This window comes from Monodon monoceros, unplaced genomic scaffold, assembly GCF_005190385.1.
Source record: "Monodon monoceros isolate NGI ecotype Baffin Bay Population unplaced genomic scaffold, NGI_Narwhal_1 Super_Scaffold_7, whole genome shotgun sequence".
Classification (NCBI taxonomy): Eukaryota; Metazoa; Chordata; class Mammalia; order Artiodactyla; family Monodontidae; genus Monodon; species Monodon monoceros.
Window position 1 is genome coordinate 52,947,192 of NW_021703784.1, and position 25,208 is coordinate 52,972,399.

Below are 25,208 nucleotides of genomic sequence, written 5' to 3' on the forward strand. Positions count from 1 at the left end.
GGAAAGGTGAAAATCTGTGATATTTCAAGAAAGACTGCTGCCTGCCTCCCTCCTCCTAGTTCAGTGAGGTGAGACTCCACTCCAGACTGCTGCAGCCAAGAACATAGGGCTATTTCTTCTCTCAGCTACCAGCTGTAAGGCTTTCTTCCTGGGAGAATCAGGACATCAATGTTTCTCATACTGCCTGCAGCTATCTATTGCTGAAGCTTAGTCCCAAGTGAGTGTGGTGGAGAGGTAGGGGGTCCCCTTCTTTTATCCAACCTCCACTCATGGAGTGGAGACCCTGTTTTGGGTATGGCACACTGAGAATACTTGAGGAGCTGCAATATAAAGGAAATGAGATTTCAAATCACAATGAGATAACATTTCACATCAGCTAGGGTGGTATAATAAAAACAAAGCAAAACAAATAAGAGTTGATGAGGAAGGATTTAGAAAAATTGGATCCATCATACATTTCTAACATCTATAATGTAAAATGGTGCAGTTACTTTGGAAAACAGTCTGGCAGTTCCTCAAAAGGTGAAACATAGAGTTACCATATGACCCAGAATTTCCAATCCTAGGTACGTGCTTAAGAGAACTGAATGATTTTGTTTATATGAAACATCTAGAATAGGCACATCTATAGCAACAGAACGTAGTAGTTGCCAGGAGCTGGAGGGAGGGAAGAATGGGTAGTGACTGCTAATGGTTATGGGGTTTCCTTTGGGGTGATAAATATATTCTGGAGTTAGTAGTGGTAGCTATTGTACAAGGTTATGACAAAAAATCCATTGAATTGCATACTTTAAAACTCTAATGGTGAGTTTAATGGTATGTGTATTATATCGAGAGAGAGAGAGAGAATGAAAGAAATAGTTACTTTTTACTTGGAACTTTGTCATTATGGCTTAGGAGTTTGAAAATCACTTGGTCAACCTTATGCAGTGTCAACCATACACTAATAGCTTACCTCAGTTCCTGTTTCTCTCCAATCCCAAGCCCGACTTCCCCCTGGCCACACTTTGCAGTCCTTATAGATTTTAGCAGAGCCGTGTACTTTCATTTGCCCCCATGAGAGGGAAGCAATTTCAGGGGAAGACATAAGGAACTTAATTGAACTCTGAAATTAAAAGAAAAATATAGTAAATCAGTTTTAAAGTAAGGTTGAAACAGCTCCAAAATACAGGAGCTATACTATAAACAGAATGTATTTCAAATTATAATGCTGTATACAAAATATAGTAAGCCCTGGTCCTCTATGAGTTAAGAAGCATCTTTCTTATTTATGTGGTTGTCACTTCTTCTCCAGAGGTCTAACAAGTGAAATGTTTTTCTTGGGATCCTGAATCATCCAACCATGGAAACTAGATACTACAATTACTTCTCAGACGCTGGAGGGAATTCTCTGGATTTTTTTTTGTTTTTGTGGTACACGGGCCTCTCACCGCCGCGGCCTCTCCCGTTGCGGAACACAGGCTCCGGACGCACAGGCTCAGCCGCTCTGCGGCATGTGGGATTCTCCCGGACCGGGGCACGAACCCGTGTCCCCTGCATCAGCAGGCGGACTCTCAACCACTGCGCCACCAGGGAAGCCCCTCAGGATATTTTTGAGAGATAAAATTAAAGGTGGCGATTTACTTCAGCATGATGGAGTGAGGAAGTTGACAAATCCTTTCCCTAAAAGCAGGTATAAAGCTGGACAAAACTGTCAAAATAAAAATTTGGCACTCTGGAAATAATATTAAAGATATATTGCAAACTGAAAAACGCTTATTCATGAAAATCACTGAATTTCAGATAAGAACAGTAAGATGTTTTGTTGTTCTTGCCTGGGATTACTCCCATGCCCCTACAACAGTTCTGTTGGCACAGAGGTTCAACTTGATTGGGGCAGGGCATGAAAACCAACAGTCTTGCTGCTAAGGCAGAGGAGGCTCACTTGATTTAGAGCATTTTCAGTTAACCTGGTGATTTCAGTGGCAAGTAAATATGGATGGCAGGTGGCTCTGCTTCCTTAATATTGTAAGCCTGTTTGGAACAAGCAATGGATTGTCAGAGTAGACAGGGATTTAAAAGGAATTCCCAAGAGATGCTTGATAAGCTCTCTATCCAGAGTGGAGCAAAGGCTGTGAGCATATGCATCAAAGACAGGAACAGGCCTAAGTCATGGAAATGTTCTGGGCCAATGGAGCCTATAGAACATGCAAAGTGAAGAGGTGAGGGGGCTCAGAAGGACTCAGAAGAATGTAAGAGCCAGGGAAGAGATGAAAACATCTGAACATTGAATGTACTCCCCAGCACAGACGCTGATCCATCAGTAGAGAGGGTTAAGTCTTACTGGCTTGAGGTGTTTGAACACAGTCTTTAGCTGTACACTAAGACATACGCACAGAGGAGACCCCCTAGGAAGCCAAGCTTAAAAGTAAAAACAAGGGGAACTCCCTTACGGTCCAGTGATTAGGACTTGGCACTTTCACTTCTGGGACCAGGATTCAATCCCTGGTTGGGGAGTTCCCACAAGCCATGTGGCACAGACGAAAAAAAAAAAGAGAAAAAAAAAAAGCCCTTAATACAGATTTCAGTGGCCACACATTGCATGGGAGACAGAATCCACAGATTTAGTTTAGGCAAGTGACTAAACAGAAACAAATAAACTAAGAACAACAATGTAGGGGGAAAATCCAAATCCAGACTCTATAATACATTATCTAAAATACCCAGTTTTCAATAAAAAATTACAAGACATGCAAAGAAACAAAAAAATGTGACTCATCAACTGAAACAGTATCTGAGCACTCCCATATATTTGATTTAGCGAAGACTTCAAAGAAGCTACTCTAAATATGTTCAAAGAACTAAAGGAAACTATTCATAAAGAATCAAAATTATGATGAAACGGGACGGGCAAGTTAGGGGGATGGGATTAAGAGATACAAAATGCTCTTTATAAAATAGATACGCAACAAGGATATATTGTATAGCACAGGAAATTATAGCCATTATCTTGTAACTTTTAGTAGAGTATAATTTGTAAAAATACTGAATCACTATGTTGTATACCTAAAACTAATATAATGTTGTAAATCAACTATACCTCAGGGACTTCCCTGGTGGTCCAGTGGTTAAGAATCCACCTTCCAGTGCAGCGGACGCGGGTTCCATCCCTGGTCAGGGAACTAAGATCCCGCATGCCGCAGGGCAAGGAAGCCCGTGTGCTGCAACTACAGAGCCTGCATGCCACAACTACAGAGGCTGTGTGCTGCAACTAAGACCCGACGCAGCCAAAAATAAATAAATAAATATTTAAAGAAAACTATACTTCAGTGTGAAAATTATGACAATGACTCAATGAATATAGAATCTCAATAAAGAGATAGACATTTCAAAGAAGAATCAAATGGGAATTCTAGCATTGATAAGTACAATAGCTAAAAGGTGCTTGATTCAGGTTTCTCCAGAGAAGCAGCACCAGTAGACTATATATATTAACAGATTTATTTGACAGAAGTGGCTCATGCAGTTGTGGGGATTGGCTAGTGCAAAATGTGCAGGGCAGGCTGGCAGGCTGCTCTCAGGCAAGAGTTGTCATTTCAGTATTGACGTGTTATTTCTTCTTCCTCAAGGAAACCTCACTTTTCCTTTTGCGGCCTTTCAACTAATTGAATGAGGCCTTCCAAGAGTATTGAGGATAATCTTCTTTATTTAAAAGTCAACAAATTGTAGATGTAAACTAGGTCCACAAAACACCTTCATAGCAGCACCTAGATTAGTGTTTGATTGGATAACTGAGTGCTATAGCCCAGCCAAGCTGACACACAAAATTAACCATCAGTCTACCCCTTGTTAATATGGTACCTATATACATGTCCTTAAACTGTATTTAATCTCCAAATAAAGACAATAACAAAGTGCTATTTCTCCCTAATATTAATAACTACTAACCTATTTTTAAAATGTGTAATATAACAAAGGACATAAACACACTATCTTTGGTGCTATGGGAGGAAGACACAAATTTATAAAACATGATTCTTGTTGAGAAGTTAATATTACACTAGAGGAGAGAAGACATATGCAAATTACTAACAATTTTTTAAAGGTGACTTTTAAAAATTACAAGGTAACTTTTGAAAAGTGGTATAAGGAAATTGTAATTAACTGTTATGAGGGTTGAGAAAGACTTCTGTACTAGTCTGCTAGAGTTTCCATAGTAAAATAACAAAGACTGGGTAGCTTAAACAACAGAAATTTATTTTCTCATAGTCTGGAGACTGGAAGTCCAAGATCAAAGTGCCAGCAGGGCTGGTTTCTGGTGAGACCTCTGTTCCTGGCTTGCAGATGGATTCTTTCTTGCTTTGTCCCCACATGGCCTTTTCTCTGTTCATGAGCACTCTTGATGTCTTTTCCTTTTCTTATAAAGATACCAGTCCCATTAGAACCCCAATCCTCATGGCCTCATTTAACTTTAGTTACCTCCTTAAAGGCTCTATTTCCAAATATAGTCCCATTGAGGATTAGGGCTTCAACATATGAATTTGGGGGAGGCACAGTTTGGTCCATAGTAGCTATCCTATGGCAGTACTACACAGTCTTGATTGCTGTAGCTTTGTAGTCACTTTTGAAACCAGGAAGTGTGAGACCTTCAACTTTGTTCATCACTTAAAAAACCGTTTAGGATATCCTGGGTTCCTTGCACTTCCATATTAATATTAGGACCAACTTACACATTTCTACAAAAAAGCCAACATAATTTTTCTTTCAGTAAAAATAATTATTTCATCAGAGAAAGCTCTTAAGAAATAAGAATAGACTGATGCATAACTCTTAAGACAAAAGATGGTAAGGCACTTCTAAAAGTGTTTCTTCAATGAATACAATTCTATTGCAACAGAGAATTCAGTTATCATTAAGAGAAAGAACCAGAAAATGGCTGGATTAAATCTTGTTTATTACTTCTTTTTATTTTCATATATTTTCCTATGAAACTATTTTGAAGACCATAGATTCCTACTTCTGTTGACATTTAACAGTTTTTTCACTACATATAACACATCCATATACTTCTAGAAGTATTTCTTGTAAAAGTGAGTTTTAAACAAACCTAAGTAAATTTGCTCATTACTAATTAGGAATTCCCAAACTGGCTCCACAATTGAATCCAGTTCACTTCAATATACATTTGCCAGGCTTACAATATCTGTAAAAAAAATTGTGTGACAAATGCAAAGATAATATGTTGGGGAGACAGAAATATGTATAAATTATTCCATTATAAGGCAGACTGTTATCAATGTAATTTGACAAAATTGAAGGCTAAGCCATTAAATTTTAAAATCAAAGCATAATTACATTCAATTAAATGCAGAAATATCTTTTAGAGTTCAAGAGTTTTCACAAATGTATAAACTTGCTAGTCATGAAACAGAATGTATCTCGAAATTTCCCTTGTGCACCTTTCTAGTCAATCCCCTTCCAAGCTCAAAAGAAGCTTTTGATTTCTATTCCCATATATTAGCTAGACCTTCATATTGATGGAATTTTACAGTACCTACTCTTTTGTGTCTTTCTTCTTTCACTCAAAATGCTTTTGAGATTCACCTATGTTGTAATATATATCAAGTGTGTATCAGTCTGAGTAGTAGTCTGTTGAAAGACTATTCACTATTTACCCATTCTTCTTCTGATGAGCATTTTGTTTCTTTTTGGTATTTTGAATAAACTAGTCACTAATTCTGAATGCAAAACTATTTTGTCTTTTCCCCTAAGAGAATGTGAAATTTGAACTATCTTAAGAAATTTCTTATTCATAAATAAAGACTGAGTGTAGGTAATTTAATGCTTATTTAAAGGCTTCTTTATGGAAGTAGCAATAAATCAATTACAGTTTTTTTTTAAAGCTACTTATTTTTTCTATCTTTACCTTTTAGTCTGATATATATAATGCAATTATTTAACTACGTAAATTGGGATTAAATTCTTGTAACCCACAAATTCTCTTAGCCCAAGGCAAGAAGAGACGGTGCTTATCATTTATTTTTTTTCCAAGAACAGACTTAGTGAAGGTATGACCTAAACCTTGCTTTGTAGTACAACATCTCTCATCTTTTGGGTGGATATAACTTTTGATGCCCAAGGACTTTGTTCTAATGCCAATCTTGATTACAAAAGCAGAAACTCTAACCTTATTTATCAGTCCCCGCTTTGAGTAACAGTGTCAGCACTGAGAAAAGAAAAAAATTATATAAAGCTTTTTTTTTTAGAAAGTTATATTTACAATCCCATGGGAGAGCAGGTGAGGTGCTGGAAAAGCTGAAAGCAAAGAGAGAGAAAGGAAAGAGGCAGGGGGGTAGTGTTCAGAAAACGATATAACTAAATCTTTCTTTTGGTTTGAAGGTTTTTTTTCCATCAAAATTCATTCACAAAGATATGATTTTATTTAATATTGTGTACCTGCCTTTCATTTAAGGTCAATTAAGTTATGATCTTATGAAGATTTTTGTATCTTTGCAAAACTGATAAGTTCTGGGTCAAATTTTTCTTAAACTGGGGTCTTCGGGGCCCCAGGTATAGAGATATATATACTTGGGAGTTTGAGAGTTCTACCAATATATTTCAGTTTATTTATTTATTTTTTTAATTGAGGGATAGTTGATGAACAACATTATATAAGTTTCAGGTGTACAACACAGTGATTCACACTTTTAAAACACAATTTTTAAAGGTTATACTATATTTACATCCATTATATTGTAAAATATTGGCTATATTCCCTGTTATACAATATATGTTTTAGTTTAGTTCTGTTTCATTTCAGTGTTGTTTAAAATATTTTACTACACATTAAATTAAGACTTCTCTTTTGCTATGATAATTCATCACATTTTCCTAAAGTGAGACTTTTCTTTCTTTTTTTTTTAACTTTTTTTTTTTAAACATCTTTATTGGAGTATAATTGCTTTACAATAGTGTGTTAGTTTCTGCTTTATAACAAAGTGAATCAGATATACATACACATATATCCCCATAAAAATATGGAATGCTTCATGAATTTGCATGTCATCCTTGCGCAGGGGCCATGCTAATCTTCTTTGTATCATTCCAATTTTAATATATGTGCTGCCGAAACGAGTACTTTTTAAACTTTTCTATTGTGGCACAACATAGATAACATAAATCTTACCATTTTAACCATTTTTAAGTGTGTAGTTCAATGGCATGAAGTACATTCATATTGCTGTATAGACTTTAATTACATCAGTATTTCTTAAACTGATATTTTCAAGAGTATTTGTAAATTTTATTTTTCTTTTTTATAAAATTAATTTTTATTGGCATATCTTTACAATGTTGTGTTAGTTTCTACTGTACAGCAAAATGAATCAGCTATACATATACATATATCCCCTCTTTTTTGGATTTCCTTTCCATTTAGGTCACCACAGTGCATTAAGTACAATTCCTATGCTATACAGTATGTTCTCGTTAGTAATCTATTTTATACATAGTATCTATAGTGTATATGTGTCAATCCCAATCTCCCAATTCCTCCCCTCCCAGTATTTGTAAATTTTAAACCAACATTTTTTTCTTTAAAAAGGGTTTGTAGGGACTTCCCTGGTGGTGCAGTGGTTAAGAATCCGCCTGCCAAAGTAGGGGACACAGGTTCGAGCCCTGGTTTGGGAAGACCCCCACATGCCGTGGAGCAACTAAGCCCCAGCACCACAACTACTGAGCCTGCGTGCCACAACTACTGAAGCCCACATGCCTAGAGCCCATGCTCCACAGCAAAGAGAAGCCACCATAATCGCAATGCAACGAAGAGTAGCTGCTGCTCGCCACAACTAGAGAAAGCCCGCGCACAGCAACAAAGACCCAACACAGCCAAAAATAAATAAATAAAATTTTAAAATAAATAAATTAATAAAAAGGTTTGTAATTTTTTTTTAAAAAGTTTTTTGCTGCACCCCACTGGTATGTGGGATCTTAGTTCCCTGACCAGGGATCAAACCCTCACCTCCTGCATTGGAAGGCAGAGTCTTAACCATTGGACTGATGGGGAAGTCCCAAAAAGGGTTTGTATATTATTTGAGATTAAGAATCAGTATTCTAGGTAATAAAGTCCTCTTATAATATAGAATTTTTTTCTCTTGATAAACGAGAATTCTTTCTTTCTTAGTCTGATATAGAACATTACAGTTTTTCCCTTTTTTACCTAGAAATGCAGAACAAAATTCAATTTTTAATTGTGGTAATCATTTTTTCTGTTCCCAATATAATTACTTGCCTATATATTTCTTTATTTTCCTTTAATTATAAATGGTCCTATTTTAAATGGTTTATATTATACTTTGAAATTCTTTTTAGTAAGTAGATACTATATAAATTTTAAATGCGCACTGAAATTTTTGGCTCAAAGTAGTAAACTATCAATTACAAATAGCTGAACTCTATCTAAGTTTTAGGAATTTTCTTCAATAGTAGCAACTAATATTTTTAAAGTATTTACAGTGTGCCAGGGCATTGTGCTACTCAATGTACTGTGAATTATCTAGTAAAATCCTATGTTGTAGGTGCTATTATCACCCCGACTTTACAGAGGTTCAAAGAAATAAAAAATCTTCCGCAATGTCCTGAGGCGGTTCCGTTAGAAATCAAGTCTTGCTGAACTCCAAAGCTCAGGCTCTTAACCAAAATGCACATTGTATCCCAAGCCGCACATTCTACTTTGCATTACTGATGGTTTTTCCGAGATTCTTTGTGGGAGAATGCTCATTGCTTCTCCCAACGAAGCGGAACCCTGTCTTGTAACAAACTTTTTGCCCTTGCACAAAGTTTCCTACCATGTCCACCCTCAGTGCAGTCCTAGTCCACCCTCTGATCTTGGGCCGCTACAGAGGCTGGTCCCCAGATCTTCGTGCCTCAACAAAGCCCCTCCCCCTCACACGCTGGCAACCACAGCAGGGCCCTGTCCGCTCACACCTTGGTCCCTGTGAAGAGCCTGGTCCCTTTAGACCCTGATTTCCTAGCAGGGCTCCAACTCCGCAGACTTGTGATCCCGGCAGAGCCTCGTTCCATCAGGCGCTCGTCCCCCAGAGTTTTCAGACACTGCTTTCCAGCACAGGTGCGGTTCTTGTACCTTAGCAATATCCCTCAGCAAACTTTCACTGAGACATCTCCATACAAAGGTTCCATCCCAACCCCTAATTCAGGGCACCTCTCCACCTTTCCCTTCTCCAACTTTTTCTCAGAATCGTTTTTTTCCCCCTTATTCTGCTCTTTTGTTGCTTCTTATTCACTCTCCTCAACTTCCCCCACCATCTGGTGCCCCAGTTTCTGTCCCGGGAGTGCCCCCCCAAACTTACCCAACGCCCTCTCTCCAAGGAGCAGCGATCTCGAACGGCTCCCTGCTTTACCTCTCACCTTTGCTCCCGAGGACCCGGCCAGGCGATCCCCCCACGACTCGCGCGGCCCTGAAAAAGTCTTTTGGCCTGTTATCGAGTGAAGCTCCGCCCTCTTCAAGCCTATTGGTCACTGTTCCTAAAACTCCCGCCTCTCCAGCTTCCAGCCCGCCTCCCTGCCCCGCAGCCCTTGTTTTCATTCCCCTTGTCACACGAGGCAGTGGCGAACCCGAAGTGGGAGGAGCGAGGGAGGGGGGCGGAAAGAGAGCAGAAAGCGAAAGGCACGGGGCGCCTCTCTTTCCTACGTCTGACTCGGTTCTCGACTGCTCCGGGCCGCCGTTGTATTGTGGGATCGCTGCGCCGTGCCTGAGACGCTCGGATCCGCAGGGGCGCCCACTTGCTAGCGCCTCCTGTCGTCTGTAAGGTTGCCCTGCCATTCCTCGGCACCCCAACTCCCCCCACCCCCCTATCGCCTCCTCCTCCATCCTCCAGTTCAAAATGGCGGCGGCGGCGGCAGCGGCGGTGGCTATGGCTCCTCCGGGCTGCCCGGGTTCTTGCCCCAACTTCGCCGTAGTCTGCTCCTTCTTGGAGCGCTACGGGCCGCTGCTCGACCTGCCTGAGTTGCCGTTCCCCGAGCTGGAGCGGGTGCTGCAAGCTCCGCCGCCGGACGTCGGCAACGGAGAAGGTAAGCGAGGGGCCCGAACGCCCGGCGGGAAGCGGCCCTGGCATGCTCCTTCTCTCCGCTCTTCACAGACACCCCGGACCTCCGCGGCTCTGTCCTCCCGCTGGGGCGCAGTTCAGCCCGGCCGATCTTCTCCTCCCAGCCCCCGGGGTCTTGGGCAGTGGGGAGGCGGGGCGGAGGCCCCATAGGGCCACTCCGCCCGACGCCCAGCAGAGGTGGGGGCGTCGCGGGCTAGGTCTGGGCTGGGGGCGGGGAGGGGTCATTGTGCTGGTCGGCCGCCCCTGGGACTGCTATCCCGCGGCGGGGACCGGGCCCCCCAATCCTTCTCCCTCTCGGTGGCGGGGGAAGGGGAGCGCAGGTTCCGGCCAGCTTTGCGCTTTTCTCCTCTACTCCTCCCTCACTCCCTCCCCTCCTCCCACCATCCTCGCTACCATCTCCGGGGAGGCTGGGCTCATCTTCTCGGGGCGCCCCTTTCTCTCCACCTGGGTGGGCGGGGGCAGCGGACACTTCATCTCCCCCTCCCTCTAGTGGGAACTCCCCCGAGAGAGTCGGCTCTGGTCTCTTTTCCTTTCCCCTCCAGGGCTGGTTTAACCCCCCAAACTCCTTCCTCTGAGTCCGGAGGTTTGCTCCTCCTCCTTAGGAGGGGGTCCTCCTCCATTCTCGCTTTGGGGCGTGAAGTCGGTTCAGCTTCTCCACTTTGGAGGGTAGAGGGTTAATTTCTCCTCCCCCATAGTTTTCCTCCTCCCCACCTCCCCCCAAATAATAGAAGAGCATCTCCCCACTTTTCCAGTCCCTTCCCCCTTCATCCTGGCATAAGGCTTAGGGGAAGAAGAAGTCGCCCTCCCATTTGCAGGGTAGGGTGGGGTGGTTAGTATGTAGGGTGGAGGAGGGGCTCAGACGGAGGGGAAACAGTTGAAGAAGGTGCTTGTTGCTCATGTTTCTCTCTCTGGTGCCGCCGGTCTATTATTGGTGTTCGCAAGTGGTGCTCCTTCCACATAAGGCCACCGCGCGGCTTCAGGGCGCATGCTCTGCCCGGCCCCATTGAAACTTCCTGCTGCTGCGGCGGCGGCGGCGGCGGCTGGTGGTTCTTTTCGCTGGAGCATCTCCGCGCTGCGCCTGCTGCTTCCAGCCCTCATTGAGCGCATACACTCACTCCCTCCCTATTTATTCCCGATCCATGCCTCTGCTTTCTGGCACATTTCTTTTTTCAGAGAAGGGTTTTTTTGTTGTACTCTGAGCATTGCCTTTATCTGGGAACAGCCCTTGGCTGGAGAAGAAACGTTTCCAAATAGGTCTTTTTTTTTTCCCCTTTTTTGTCCGTATTAGGTGGCCACAGTGGACTGGGTATTGTGCAAAACAGATAGCTATTTCCTTTACAAGAAATCAGGGCCGGTCTTTAATTCTCCATGGAAATGAAGAAGTTTCTGTTAACAGAATATATTTACATAGCTAGGAAGAGCCCAAGTGTGAAGTTGTTCAAAATATTACCTGTAGAGAAAATTATATTATGGCTACCAAAGACTCAAATTAATACAGCAGTTATGGTACAGGCATATATCTCTTCTTACCTGCCCAGATCTCCTCTACCATTCATAAACTCTGGCAAATAAAAGATTATATTATATAAAGACTTCTGCAGAATTTCTTGCAAAGTTAAACTCCCCAATATAGTAATTTCAATTGCAATTTGATGGCTATCAAATTGTATTTACATTTCTTTTACGGAAATGATCATTATGAAGGAGAGTGGTCATTATGAAGGAGAGTGCCTTATAAGTTACTTTTAGGATACCTTGGGAAATGATGGTAATGTATCTATAAGAGAGAAATGTGGGAATTTGAGGAAAGGGATTGCTGGTAAATTGTTTTTGGAATGTATTTGGACCAAGTTGGAATGCAGGCATAAATTTTCTGTCCTGGCATTATATTTTGGGTGGTATATAAGATTGCTTGCTTCTCCATTCCTTTTAAGTATTTTGGCCACTGCGTTTGGCTTCTGTTAGTAACAAGAAAAAATATCAGAGTCAGTCTAATACTTCATGTTACTTTTCTGTCTAGGATTGAACAATGGGCGACTAGCTAAGTAAAAAATGAGAAGTAATACGAGTTGAGAGATTATACCAGTGGGTTCAGCCATGCATTACTGTTGGTATAGTTTCAACTATAATAATAGATCTTGTCATAAGGTGATCCAAGAATAATAATTAATGTTACGCAGTTCAAGATCCTTGGCAAGTGAAAAGTCTCTGCAGGTGAAATGCTGCTACTGTGCAGGGAAAAGATTTTCAGGCCTTTGGTGATGGTTAACCTACTTGTAGTAGTTGATAATACTGCTCCCACTAAGAAGATTTGGACTGAGTCTTGGGGAAGGAGTTGTGGTGTACTAGAAAGAGTTAAAAGACATTGGTTTTAGTTGAACTAAATATTTTGCTGATAATCTCTGGACAACTGAATCAACCTCTTGAATAGTGTAAATATGTAGTTTGTGGGGCAAATTACTTAATTTCTATGGACCTCAGTTTCTTGAGTAAATAGAGGTAATATCTGAGGATCAAATGAAATGTTTCAAAAATCCTTTCATAAACCAAGTACTTATAAATATTCTTTTTTTTTTTTTTGGACATGCCACACTGCCTGCTGGATCTTAGTTCCCCAACCAGGGATTGAACCTGGACCCTGGTAGTGAAAGTGCCAAGTCCTAACCACTGGACTGCCAGGGAATTCCCTAAATATTCTTGTATTACAAATTTTATTAAAGATATTTGTGAGGTAGAAGACACAAAAGTACATTTGGAATGAAAATGTTAAATTTTTAGCTTGTAGTGAGAAAGGAGTTTAAGCACAGTGTAATGTTGAGCTGTTGTGCTCTTGGGGAAAAGTCTGTTATAATCAAAGGAGTTTTGCTCTATATACATTTTAGTATTTTTAAAAGGCAGTTCTTAGTGCCATTTCAATAATCCTATTTTATAAAACTTTTGGTTTTTCCTAGTGCGATTATTCCTTAAAAGGTTTGTAAAGTATATTCTTCTGAGTTGCCAGTTAAATTCTTTTTTACCTAGTCATTGTTGTAGGTATATCGACATTATGACATCTTTGAACAAGGCTGTGTTTCTCTATATTGTCCTTGTTTAGGCCCTTTATGATCTTTCCCTTAAATTTTTGTTCATAAGTCTTAATTTGACATTATGGCTTCGGCTTAGAATGCTCTTCATCCCCTACAGTGTCAATTATTAAATTTGGTTTTATAAACTACTTGTTTAGTCTTAAGGATATAAGCTACCATTTATTGAGCATTTACTATGTGCAAACATCAGCTCCTTATTTCTTACAACTATTCTCTGAGGTTGGTACTATTATTCCTATTTGGCAGGCATAGAAACTAAGGTTCAAGAGATTGATTCAGCTGTCCAGTGCCCAAGATTATACAGTTTTTGGTAGAATCTTAGATTTGTTATTGATATTAGTTAGAATAGGAAAAGAATGTGCCAACTGAAGGTATGTTTTATTCCCTTTCCCTCAGTCTACTGTAGCCCTCCCAATTCTGTGCTCTGTATGGACCTCCCCAGCTTCCTCTTGATGGGAGGTGGTTGATCAGGAGGTATGACTGTAAACAAAAGTGGACATTGACTTTGTGGAATTACCAACATCCAAGGCTCCCAAGTGTCTTACCTCTCCTCCAGAGGGCATTCTTCTTCAAGAGAAAAATATAGTTTTTCATTCTTTAAACATAGTCTTTGTATGGGTACTGATTGAGAAGTTATATGTATCTAATGACAGTCTATTAAGGTGTGTATGGATAAGGTTGACTGAGTTACTGTATAGTATTAAACAAGTTGAATCATTAGTTTTTTGGTTTGTTTTGGTTTTTTAATTTTTAGTGTAATTTTAGTTTTGATTTGTGTTTCACATTTTTAAATGAATTGAAGTTTAACTATTGCAGTCAAAATGTCAAGTATAAAAGCATATACCGGGCTTCTCTGGTGGCGCAGTGGTTGAGAGTCCGCCTGCCGGTGCAGGGGACACGGGTTCGTGCCCCGGTCTGGGAAGATCCCACATGCCGCGGAGCGGCTGGGCCCGTGAGCCATGGCCGCTGAGCCTGCGCGTCGGAGCCTGTGCTCTGCGATGGGAGAGGCCACAACAGTGAGAGGCCCACGTACCGCAAAAAAAAAAAAAAAGGACATACCTTATTTTTTTAACTGGACTTGTGATTGAAACTTAATATGTTCTCTTCTGTTGGTGATAATCGAATTGTGTGACAGCAGTTTTTAGGTTCATTCATGAAGTAGAAAGATGACTTTACCATAACTAGAGTCACCATCTGTTGCTTTGAGCAAAAGATCTTACCAGGTACATGTGCCAGGAGTTGCATGGATCTACAGTGGTAGGCTGTTGGTGGTAGCATTGCTGGAACCACAACCTCGTTTGGTCGAAATGTCTAGTTTTGGCTCTTCCACCTTTGAAAGAAGAAATATTCTTTAGACATTTATTAGAGGGAAGGAGAGAAAGGTATTTCTTTTCCATCATTTTTGGTATATCACAGAGTTGAGGTAACCAAAAGTTATGGACGTTCGGAGGGAGGTTGTTGGCATTGTCCCAGAAGTGGAAGTAATAGGGACAGGAGTTTTCTGGCTAAAATTGGGCCTGTTAATGAAAACTGACTTTCTTCTTTTTTAAATTACTACAGAGTTTGCCTTGAAATTTACCAGTGTTGTTAAATTCTCAGCTAGTAAGGAAGGTAAGCATTTATTAGCTACTTCATTTACTTAATTTGTATATTGAATATTTGCTATATTCTAAGTGCAGTAAACATTATGGTGATTATGTATTTTTTAAAATACCCTTTTTTTTTTTTTTGGCCATGCGGCTTGTGGGATTTTAGTTCCCGGACCAGGGACTGAAGCCAGGCCCTTGGCATTGAGAGCGCAGAGTCCTAACCACTGGACCACCGGGGAATTCCCTATGGTGATTATTTTAAAAAGACATTAAACATGGGCCCTTCTTTTAAGGATTTTCTAATCTAGTAAGAAGTAACAAAGCTGAGCTTGAGTTACTATCATCATTCAAATGCTTATTTTTTTCTCTGGGATTTTTTTTTTATATATATAAATTTATTTATTTATTTATGGCTGCGTTAGGTCTTCATTGCTGCGCGCGGGCTTTCTCTAGTTGTAGAGAGCAAGGGCTACTCTTTGTTGCAGTGAACAGCCTTCTCATTGCGGTGGCTTCTCTTGTTGCGAAGCACGGGCTCTAGGCACGCAGGCTTCAGTAGTTGTGGCACGTGGGCTCAGTCGTTGTGGCTCGTGGGCTCTAGAGTGCAGGCTCAGTAGTTGTGGCGCACGGGCTTAGTTGCTCCACAGCATGTGGGATCCTCTCGGACCAGGGATCAAACCCGTGTCCCCTGCATTGGCAGGCGGATTCTTAACCCCTGCACCAGCGGGGAAGTCCCCTCTCTGGGATTTTTATCAACTGGAGTTAGTAGTCTATGAATTCTAGTCTATAAGTTAATAGACTAAAATTATGTCTATGACAACTTTATGGTGAGATGTACAACCTCATATAGTGTGGGAAAGTAAGAACAATTCAGACCCAAAGTACATTTTAGCCTGAATCATGTATTCAAGAAAGGTATTTCTGTGTGTTCCTGGATTTGAGAAAATTTCTTTGGCTCTCTACCTGATGGATATAGCCTTAATATACTGTGCCTGGGTGTTTTTGTTTTTCTGTTTTTACTGTGTGGCAGATCCCATTACAAAGGGTATCAGCGTGTTTTCTGTTTTCTTTTTATGTTAGAATTTTTGAAGTATCAAATATTGCTTGAGAGAGTAATCTGGGGCTTCATTTAAAAAAAAAGATTGATTCTTTCAACAAATGTTAATTGATTACCTAATGTGTGCCAGGTACACTATACACTGGGGATACATTGGTGAGCAAGATAGACAAGATCCTTGTCCTTATGGAGCTCATAGTTTAGCAGCAAAGATAGACAATGAAGCAGTGATTTTTTAAAAAAATGTTATTATATGGGCAAATATAGTGTACACTCTGTAATGATACATATTTTTAGTGAACTTTGTTTTATAATTTGTTTAGCTTTGTATTTATCCTATCTGTATGCCTTTTTTCCCTATATTTGTACAAGTTTATCTTAATAATTTTCTGGATGGTAGGATTATAAGTTGTTTTTTCTTTGTATCATATTTTTTCACATATCCTTTTCAATACTAATTATGTATCTCTTTGGTAATCACAAAACCAAATTATTTAAGAGCAGTCTTATACCAAGAAGTGAAATGGGTGAAAGTGGTCAAAAGGTACGGACTTGCAGTTATAAAATAAATAAGTCATGGGGATATAATGTACAGTTAATTTTACCATGTATAATTATACAATGTATAATGGTGAATATAGTTAATAATACTGCATTGTGTATTTGAAAGTTGCTGAGAGAATAAATCTCAAAAGTTCTTATCACAAGAAAAAAATTATAGTTATGTGGTGATGGATGTTAACTTATTGTGGTGATCATTTCACAATGTATACAAATATTGAATCATTTCGTACACCTGAAACTAATATAATGTTATATGTCAATTATATCTCAAAAAAAGAATTAAGAAAACTAGTTTTCTAAGAGGCTTTATAAAAGAAAAATTGAGTTGCTGCCTTATTTACTTTTAATCTTGAATTACCTCTCACCATGAATATTACCACCATCCACCCAAGTCACCCAGATCAGAAACCAAGGAGCCAACTTAGACCTCAGTCTCTCACATACTTTATTCCATGTCTTGAGTCTATTTCTTTATCCCATTTTATATTCAACCTCACTTTTCTATCATCATTACTACTCTGTTTTAGTCAAGCTGAACTGCTTGCAGGTCTCTGAAGGTATGAAAGGTTGTTTCACATCTTTATGCCTTTTCTTCATCCTTCTACCTGAGTTGAATATTCTCTTTCCACCTTCCTTCCCTGGCCTGCTCACTGTACTCCTGCCCATCATTAATCTGCTCTTTAAGCACCAAGTGCTCATGTGAAATTTTTCCTGCTTTCTCTGTCTCTCAAGTTAAATTAACCATTTCTGCCATTTTACTGCACAGTGTCCTGTGTAGATTTTATATCACAATACTCATAACAGAGACTTCCCTAGTGGCACAGTGGTTAAGAATCTGCCTGCCAGTGCAGGGGACACGGGTGCAAGCCCTGGTCTGGGAAGATCCCACATGCTGTGGAGCAGCTAAGCCCCCGAGCCACAACTACTGAAGCCCGCACCCCTAGAGCCCTTGCTCTGCAACAAAGACAAGCCTCCTCAATGAGAAGCCTGCTCACAGTAATGAACAGTAGCCCCTGCTTGCTGCAACTAGAGAAAGCCCGCGCACAGCAATGAAGACCCAACGCAGCCAAAAATAAATAAATAAATACTTATAACACTTTTTGCACTTACAGTCTAGCCTATGAGACTTTAATCTCCTTGAGGGCAGGGGTAATGTTAATGAGACGAAGTTTTTTCCCAGTTTATTATAATGCCATGTTCTGTTCTAAAACTTCATTTTATTTATTTATTTATTTATTGCGGTACGCGGGCCTCTCACTGTTGTGGCCTCTCCCGTTGTGGAGCACAGGCTCCGGACGGGCAGGCTCAGCGGCCGTGGCTCACGGGCCCAGCTGCTCCGCGGCATGTGGGATCTTCCCGGACCGGGACACGAACCCGTGTCCCCTGCATCGGCAGGCGGACTCTCAACCACTGCGCCACCAGGGAAGCCCAGTAAAGCTTTTTTTACCTGAGATATTTTGTCATTTTCATTTGCAAAAAAAATTTGTTGTAATTTTAGAGATTGCTATGTTCTGCTGGGTAAAGATTTGTTAGTTGTTATACATTCTGTTTTCCCCTCCCCACAAATAAAGAGATGGAACTTCAAATAAATTGAAATGCCACTCTAAATAAATAGATATGTTAAATATGTAGTGTGGATTGAGTCCATTATATAGATGAGAATACTTAAGTAAATGTATGTCCTTTGTGTGTGTTGATAGTTGATGAGTAATTCTTGATTAATCTTGAAAGATTATTTAACAGAAATTTTGAGTTGAATTCCTTTTTAGGAGTGACTCTCCAACTGTTACACATGCTATTAGACACCATGTAGTAACTCAAACCTGTATTGTTCCTTGAGTTATAGTTTAAGGCTTGTCTCATGCCATTTAGTTAGTAAAGGATAGCTCCATCATTTTGAAAGACAAAATGTTACTATGTATACTTCTTAAGCTAGAATTATCAATAATGTAAATAATTGTATCTACAAGGAAATTAATATTGGGAGATTTTTTCGATTTTTTTTTCTGAGGGTGATACTAGAGCACAGTAAGTTGCCTTTTTTGTATTTTATTTAATTAATTTATTTTTTAACATCTCAACTGGAGTATAATTGCTTTAAAATGTTGTGTTAGTTTCTGCTGTATAACAAAGTGAATCAGCTATATGCATACCTATATTCCCATATCCCCTCCCTCTTGCGTCTCCCTCCCACACTCCCTATCCCACCCCTCTAGGTGGTCACAGAGCACTGAGCTGATCTCCCTGTGCTATGCAGCTGCTTCCCACTAGCTATCTATTTTACATTTGGTAGTGTACATGTCAGTGCTGCTCTCTAACCTTTCCCCCTCCCTGTGTCCTCAGTAAGTTGCTTTAATAACTCAAGCAATGTAAGAATCTTAACAGGCTTCCTCCCTGATCCTGTCCCACACCCAACCTGTCATGTTTTAATTAGCTGGGATTTTAGTTCCATATTGTCATTCTTTTTTTTAAAATTAATTAATTTTTTGGCTGCATTGGATCTTCATTGTTGCGTGTGGGCTTTCTCTAGTTGTGGCACGCGGGCTTCACATTGCAGCGGCTTCTCTTGTTGTGGAGCATGGGCTCTAGGTGCGCGGGCTCAGTAGCTCTGGGGCTCAGTAGCTGTGGTGCACGGGCTTAGTTGCTCCGCGGCATGGGGGATCTTCCCGAACCAGGGCTTGAACCTATGTCCCCTGCATTGGCAGGCGGATTCTTAACCACTGTGCCACCAGGGAAGTCTTTGTAATTCATTTATATTTATGTTTCTCAGCAATTATTTAAATTAAACTGTATGTTTTACTAGTTTTTTCACTCACCACTGTTTTTGATTCCCACATTTTTCCTTTTAGATTCATTCTTTTGCTGTAGTACATTCTTTTTCAAACAGGATTTCTAAGAGGTGAATTTTGAGTTCTTGCATGTCTGAAAATATATTTATTTTGTTCTCTGTTCTGACTGCCCATTTAGATTGAATACAGTATTCTAGTATTCACAAATAATTTCCCCCAGAGCTTTGATGATACTGCTCTTCTGTCTTCTAGGATCCACTGTTGCTGTTGAGAAATCTGTCAGTCTGATGCTTTTCGTTTATGAGTTTCTTTTTCTTCGTGATTTTTATGATTTTTTTTCTTAATCCCCAGAGTTCTGAGATTTTTTAGGATGTGCTTTTTTCTTTCAATTTCCTTGCTTTTGCTTTTACCGTGTGTGTGTGTGTGTGTGTGTGTGTGTGTGTGTGTGTGTTTGAAAGTGCGGAGTCCTAACCACTGGAAAGCCAGGGAATTCCCTTACTTTTACTTTTTAAGATGATAAAATTACAAATTTATTTGAAGTCCTCTGTATATTACTCCTGTTCTGATTCTCTTTTGTCTGTTCCCATAGGCAACCACTGTTCTGAATTTTGGAGTTTATTGTGCCCATGAACACTTTTATACTAAGAGTATATATTTATGTATATATAAATAATACATTGTATGGATTTATATGCTTTTTTTATACTTTTTTTTTTATAAGTTTGTTTTTGGCTGCATTGGGTCTTTGTTGTTGCGCACGGGCTTTCTCTAGTTGAGGCGAGTGAGGGCAACTATTTGTGGCCGTGTGCAGGCTTCTCATTGTGGTGGCTTATCTTGTTGCGGAGCACAGGCTCTAGGTGCACAGGCTTCAGTAGTTGTGGCACCTGGGTTTCAGTAGTTGTGGCTCGCGGGCTCTAGAGCATAGGCTCAGTAGTTGTGGTGCATGGGCTTAGTCGCTCCACGGCACGTGGGATCTTCCCAGACCAGGGCTTGAACCCGTGTCTCCTGTATTGCTAGGTGGATTCTTAACCACTGTGCCACCAGGGAAGCCCTGGATTTATAGGCTTTAAAACTTTATATATAATCAATATAATACTATATGCATTCCTCTACAGCTTCCTTTATTGCCTCTCAACAGTATTTTTGAAACATATCCATGTTAATGCCTTACTGTTTTAGTTATTTACTTTAACTGCTGTATGGTTTTCTATTACATGAAAATACTGTAATTTTTTTTTTAATTGGTGGATATTTAGGTTTGTTTTTGTGCTATTAAGAGTAATGTTGTAATGAATATTCTGGCAGCTTTGCCTAGAGGTAGAATTGCTGGGCTAAAGGGTATACAGTCATCCCTTGGTATCAATGGGGGATTGTTTCCAGGACCCCCTTGTATACCAAAATCCGAGGATGCTCAAGTCCTTTTATTTAAATGGCCTAGTGCAGTCTGCCGTCCATATCTGCAGGTTCTGCATCCAGGGATACAGAAGGTCCATTGTTTTCCTTTTAGCCTTGGTATAGTTGGATTGATTTCCAAATTAGCTTTATCAATTTATACATTGCCAATAGTGTATGAGGGTTCCCATTTATCCAGGTAATCAAATCATAGCATTGTCAGACTTTTTAAATATTTGATAATGTGGTTGTGAATTAGTTTCTTATTGCTCTGATAAGGTTGAACATTTTTTCATGTTTTTTTTTTTGCCATTCACTTTTCTCTTGCGTGAATTGCCTTTTTATAGCATTTCTCCATTTTCTTTGTTGTTTTCATTGATTTGTAGCAATTTTTTATGTATTTCAGATGTCAATCCTTTGTCATTTTTATATTTTTATTTATTTTTATGTTAATACTGTATATCTTTTTTACTGTTTTTATAGTATCTTGTTGATCCAGACTTTAAAATTTTAGCGTGGTATAATTGTTAATTATTTATTTTTACATTTATACTTTTCATATCTTATTTAAGAAACCCTTCTCTTTATGATTTTGAGGCATAAGGTGTTCATCTGTATTTTCTTCTAAAAGTTTTGTTTCTCAAACTGTAGTCTTAAACCTCCTGGAATTTATTTTTGTATTATGTAATTTTTTTTTCTCCCCTCACTAATTGGTAATGCCATCTCTTGTATACCAGTTTCCACATATACGTGGGTCTATTTCTAGGCTCTTTATTTGTTACATTGGTGTATCCTTCACGTGGTTTTACTTGCTATAGCTTTAAAGTAAGTCCTTTTATCTGCTAAGGCAAGTTCTCGCACCATATTCTTTTGGAAATGCTGTTGGTTATTTTTAGCCCTTTACGTTCTCATCTGAATTTTAGAATTGGCATGTCAAACTTCACAAAAATCTTTGGTTAGATTTTATTCTGATACCAGCTGGTATACAGGCTTACCTTGGAGATACAGATTGGGTTCCGGACCACTGCAATAAAGTGAGTCACATGAATTTTTTGGTTCCCCAGTGAGTATAAAATTATGTTCACACCATATTGTAGTCTCTTAAGCATGCAATGACATTATATCGTTAGAAAAACAATGTACATACCTTAATTAAAAAATACTCTATTGCTAAAAAATGCTGACCACCATCTGAGCCTTCAGCAAGTTGTAATCTTTTTGTTTTTGTTTTTGTTTTTGGCCGCACTGCACAGCATGTGGGATCTTAGTTCCCCAACCAGGGATTGAATCCACATCCCCTGCTTTGGAAGCACGGTGTGTTAACCGCTGGACTGCCAGGGAAGTCCCTGTTGTAATCTTTTTGCTGGTGAAGGGTTTTGCCTCAATTTTGATGGCTGCTGACTGATTAGGGTGGTGGTTGCTGAAGGTTGGGGTGGCTGTGCAATTTCTTAAAATAAGGCAAAGAAGTTTGCCACATCGATTGATTCTTTCACAAACGATTTCTCTGTACCATGCAAAGCTGTTTGATAGCATTTTACCCACAGTAGAACTTCTTTCAAAATTGGCGTCAATCTTCTCAAACCCTGCTGCTGCTTTATCAACTGAGTTTACGTAATATTCTGCATCCCTATTTGTTATTTCAATAATCGATTATGTTTGCCTTCTTATGTGGGTGCTTTTCATGTTGTCTCAAAACAATTACAATAGTAACGTCAAAGATCACTGGTTAAAGATCACCATAACAAATATAATAATAATGAAAAGTTTGAAATATTGTGAGAATTACCAAAATGTGGCACAGAGGCAGTAAATGAGTAAATGCTGTTGGAATAATGGCGCCAATAGATTTGCTCCATGAAGGTTTGCCACAAACTTTCAATTTGTGAAAAATGCAATATAAGTGAGACAGTGGCATGGACATATGTACATTACCAAACGTAAAATAGATAGCTAGTGGGAAGCAGCCACATAGCACAGGGAGATCAGCTTGGTGCTTTGTGACCACCTATAGGGGTAGGATAGGGAGGGTGGGAGGGAGGGAGATGCAAGAGGGAAGAGATATGGGGACGTATGTATATGTATAACTGATTCACTTTATTATAAAGCAGAAACTAACACACCATTGTAAAGCAATTATACTCCAATAAAGATGTTTTTAAAAATGCAATATTTGCAAAGTGCAATAAAGTGAAATAGTAAAACGAGGTATGCCTGTACTGCAATACAATTCAATTCTGACACCAACCATCTGGAACTAGGTCAGATATCACAGGTTGAAGGGCATGGTCACCAGCAAGATTGCCCCCATTGCAGATGATAGCTGCTGGTTCCCATGGCCTGCTTCAGGTTTGAAAATTTGCTAGGCTGACTCACAGGACCCAGAAAACTGCTATACCTGTGATTATGGTTTTATTTTAAAGGATACAATTAAGAACCAGCCAAATGAAGAGATACATAGGGCAAGGTCTGGGAGGGTCCCAGCATAGAGCATTCATGCCCTCTCCCTGTGGAATCAGGGTGCATCATCCTCCTGGCACATCAGTGTATTCACCAGTCAGGAAGTGCCACAGAGCTTCAGTGTAGCAGAGTTTTAATGGGAGATTTGACCATGTGATTGAACTCCCATTTCCAGTCCCTTACCCCTCCATGGAAGTGGGGCTGATACCACATGACTCAAAGCCCCAACTGTCTAATCATGTGATTGGTCTTTCTGGCATGACTAGCCCCTATCCTAAACCCTTGCATTTCTGGGATAAATCCCAGTTGGTTATGATATGTAATTTCTTTAATATGCTGCTGGATTCAGTTTGCTTGTATTTTGTTGAATTTTTGTGTCCATATTCATAAAGGATACTCATCTTTGCAATTCTTGTGATTTTTTCTCTGGTTTGGTGTCAGGATAATACTAGAGTCATAGAATGAGTTGGGGAGTATTCCCTCCTTTTCTATGTTTTGGAGGAGTTTGAGAAGGATTGGTGTAATTCTGTAGATGTTTGGTAAATTCACCAGTGAAGCTATTGAGTTCTGGGCTTTTCTTTGTGTGGGAAGTTGTTTGATTACTAACTTTTTTTACTTTACTTGAATCTCTTTACTTGAATCCCCTATGGGTATTCAGACTTTGTATTTCTTCTTGAGTAAGTTTTGGTAGTTTGTTTCTAGAAATTTGTCTTTTTCATCTAGCTTATGTGATATGTTGATGTTCAGTTGTTCATAATATTGTCTTAACAATCCTTTTATTTCTGTAAAGTCATTAGTAATATCTCCGCTTTCATTCCTGTTTTCGTAGTTTGAGTCCTTTCTCTTTTTCTTCATCAGTCAAGCTAAAGGTTTATCAATTTTCTTCATCCTTTCAAACAGTCAACTTCTGGTTTCATTGATTTTGATTCCACTTACATTAAATTTCCAGATTAGGTAAATCCATAGAGACAGAAAATAGATCTGTGATTGGCCTGGGTTGAGGTGGGGGGAGATTTGGAAGGGGCGTAGGCTCTTTCTGGATTGATGGAGATGATCTGTAATTAGACAGTAGTGATGGATGCACAATATTGTGACTATACTAAAACAACTGAATAGTACACATGAAAATGGTCTAAATGATGGATTTTATGTTATATAAAGTTTATTTCAATAAATTTTATTTTTCTTTGGCCGCACCACATGGCATGTAGGATTTTAGTTCCCCCACCAGGAATCGAACCCACGCTGCCTGCTGTGGAAGCATGGAGTCTTATCCACTGGACTGCCAGGGAAGTCCCCCAATTTTTTTTAGTTATATGACTATATGTGTATGGGTTTATTTCTGGACCCCATATTCTATTTCTATAATATATTTGTCTGCAGGCCAATGTCACTCATCCTTCACTCAACTCTAGCTTTGTAATGAGTCTTGAAGCCAGGTAGTTTAAGCCCTTCACCTTTATTATTATTCTTTTTTTAAAATATTTATTTATTTAGTTTTGGCTGTGTTGGGTCTTAGTTGTGGTGCACAGGCTCTTTGTTGTGACGTGCAGGGTTCTCTCTAGTGTGGTGCACAGGCTGTCTAGTTGTGGCACACAGGCTCTCTAGTTGTGGCACGCAGGCTTAGTTGCCCCGTGGCACCAGGGATCGAACCCACATCCCCTGCATTGGAAGGCGGATTCTTAACCACTGGACTACCAGGGAACTCCCTTTATTATTATTTTCAAAGGTGTTTTAACTATTCTAGGTCCTTTGAATTTCTGTATGAATTTTAACATAAGTTTATCAATTTCTACAAAAAATTTCCCTGGAATTTTTATTGGGATTATCTTGAATCTGCAGATGAATTTGGGAAAAATTGATACCTTAAGATAATGAGTTTTCTCTCACAGATATAGAGAACAGACTACCAGAGGAAGAGGAAGTAGGGGATTAAGAGCTACGAACTATTAGTATAAAATAAGCTATAAGGATATATTGTATAACACAGTGAATATAGCAAATATTTTATAATAACTATAAATGGACTATAACCTTTAAAAATTTGTGAATCACTGTATATTATAATTTATATAATTTTGTATATCAACTATATTTCAATAAAAAGTTACTGAATCTTCTGATAGATGAATATGTTACATTGCTCCATTTATTTAGGTTTTATTTAGTTTTTC

General features: G+C 39.5%; 2 protein-coding genes and 1 non-coding gene across 3 annotated transcripts in view; 1 reads left to right on the plus strand and 2 right to left on the minus strand.

Annotated features, from left to right (window-relative positions):
- The window catches only part of AAMDC (adipogenesis associated Mth938 domain containing), a 33,244-nt gene extending 23,736 nt beyond the window's left edge, over positions 1–9,508 (minus strand). The window contains exons 1-2 of the mRNA XM_029207842.1: positions 9,348–9,508; positions 956–1,105 (exon numbers count right to left, since the gene is read on the minus strand). Of these exons, the coding sequence (XP_029063675.1) occupies positions 956–1,087 (132 nt within the window). The 5' untranslated portion in view covers positions 1,088–1,105; positions 9,348–9,508. The remainder of the gene's footprint in view (positions 1–955; positions 1,106–9,347) is intronic.
- On the minus strand, positions 7,011–7,117 carry LOC114887865. Its single transcript, XR_003791626.1, has one exon. It is a non-coding gene; the product is annotated as a U6 spliceosomal RNA (small nuclear RNA).
- Positions 9,509–9,766: 258 nt separating the features above from the next.
- RSF1 (remodeling and spacing factor 1) overlaps positions 9,767–25,208 on the plus strand; it is a 163,189-nt gene continuing 147,747 nt past the window's right edge. Inside the window, exon 1 of the mRNA XM_029207839.1 lies at positions 9,767–10,068. Coding sequence (XP_029063672.1) covers positions 9,882–10,068 — 187 coding nt within the window. The 5' untranslated portion in view covers positions 9,767–9,881. The remainder of the gene's footprint in view (positions 10,069–25,208) is intronic.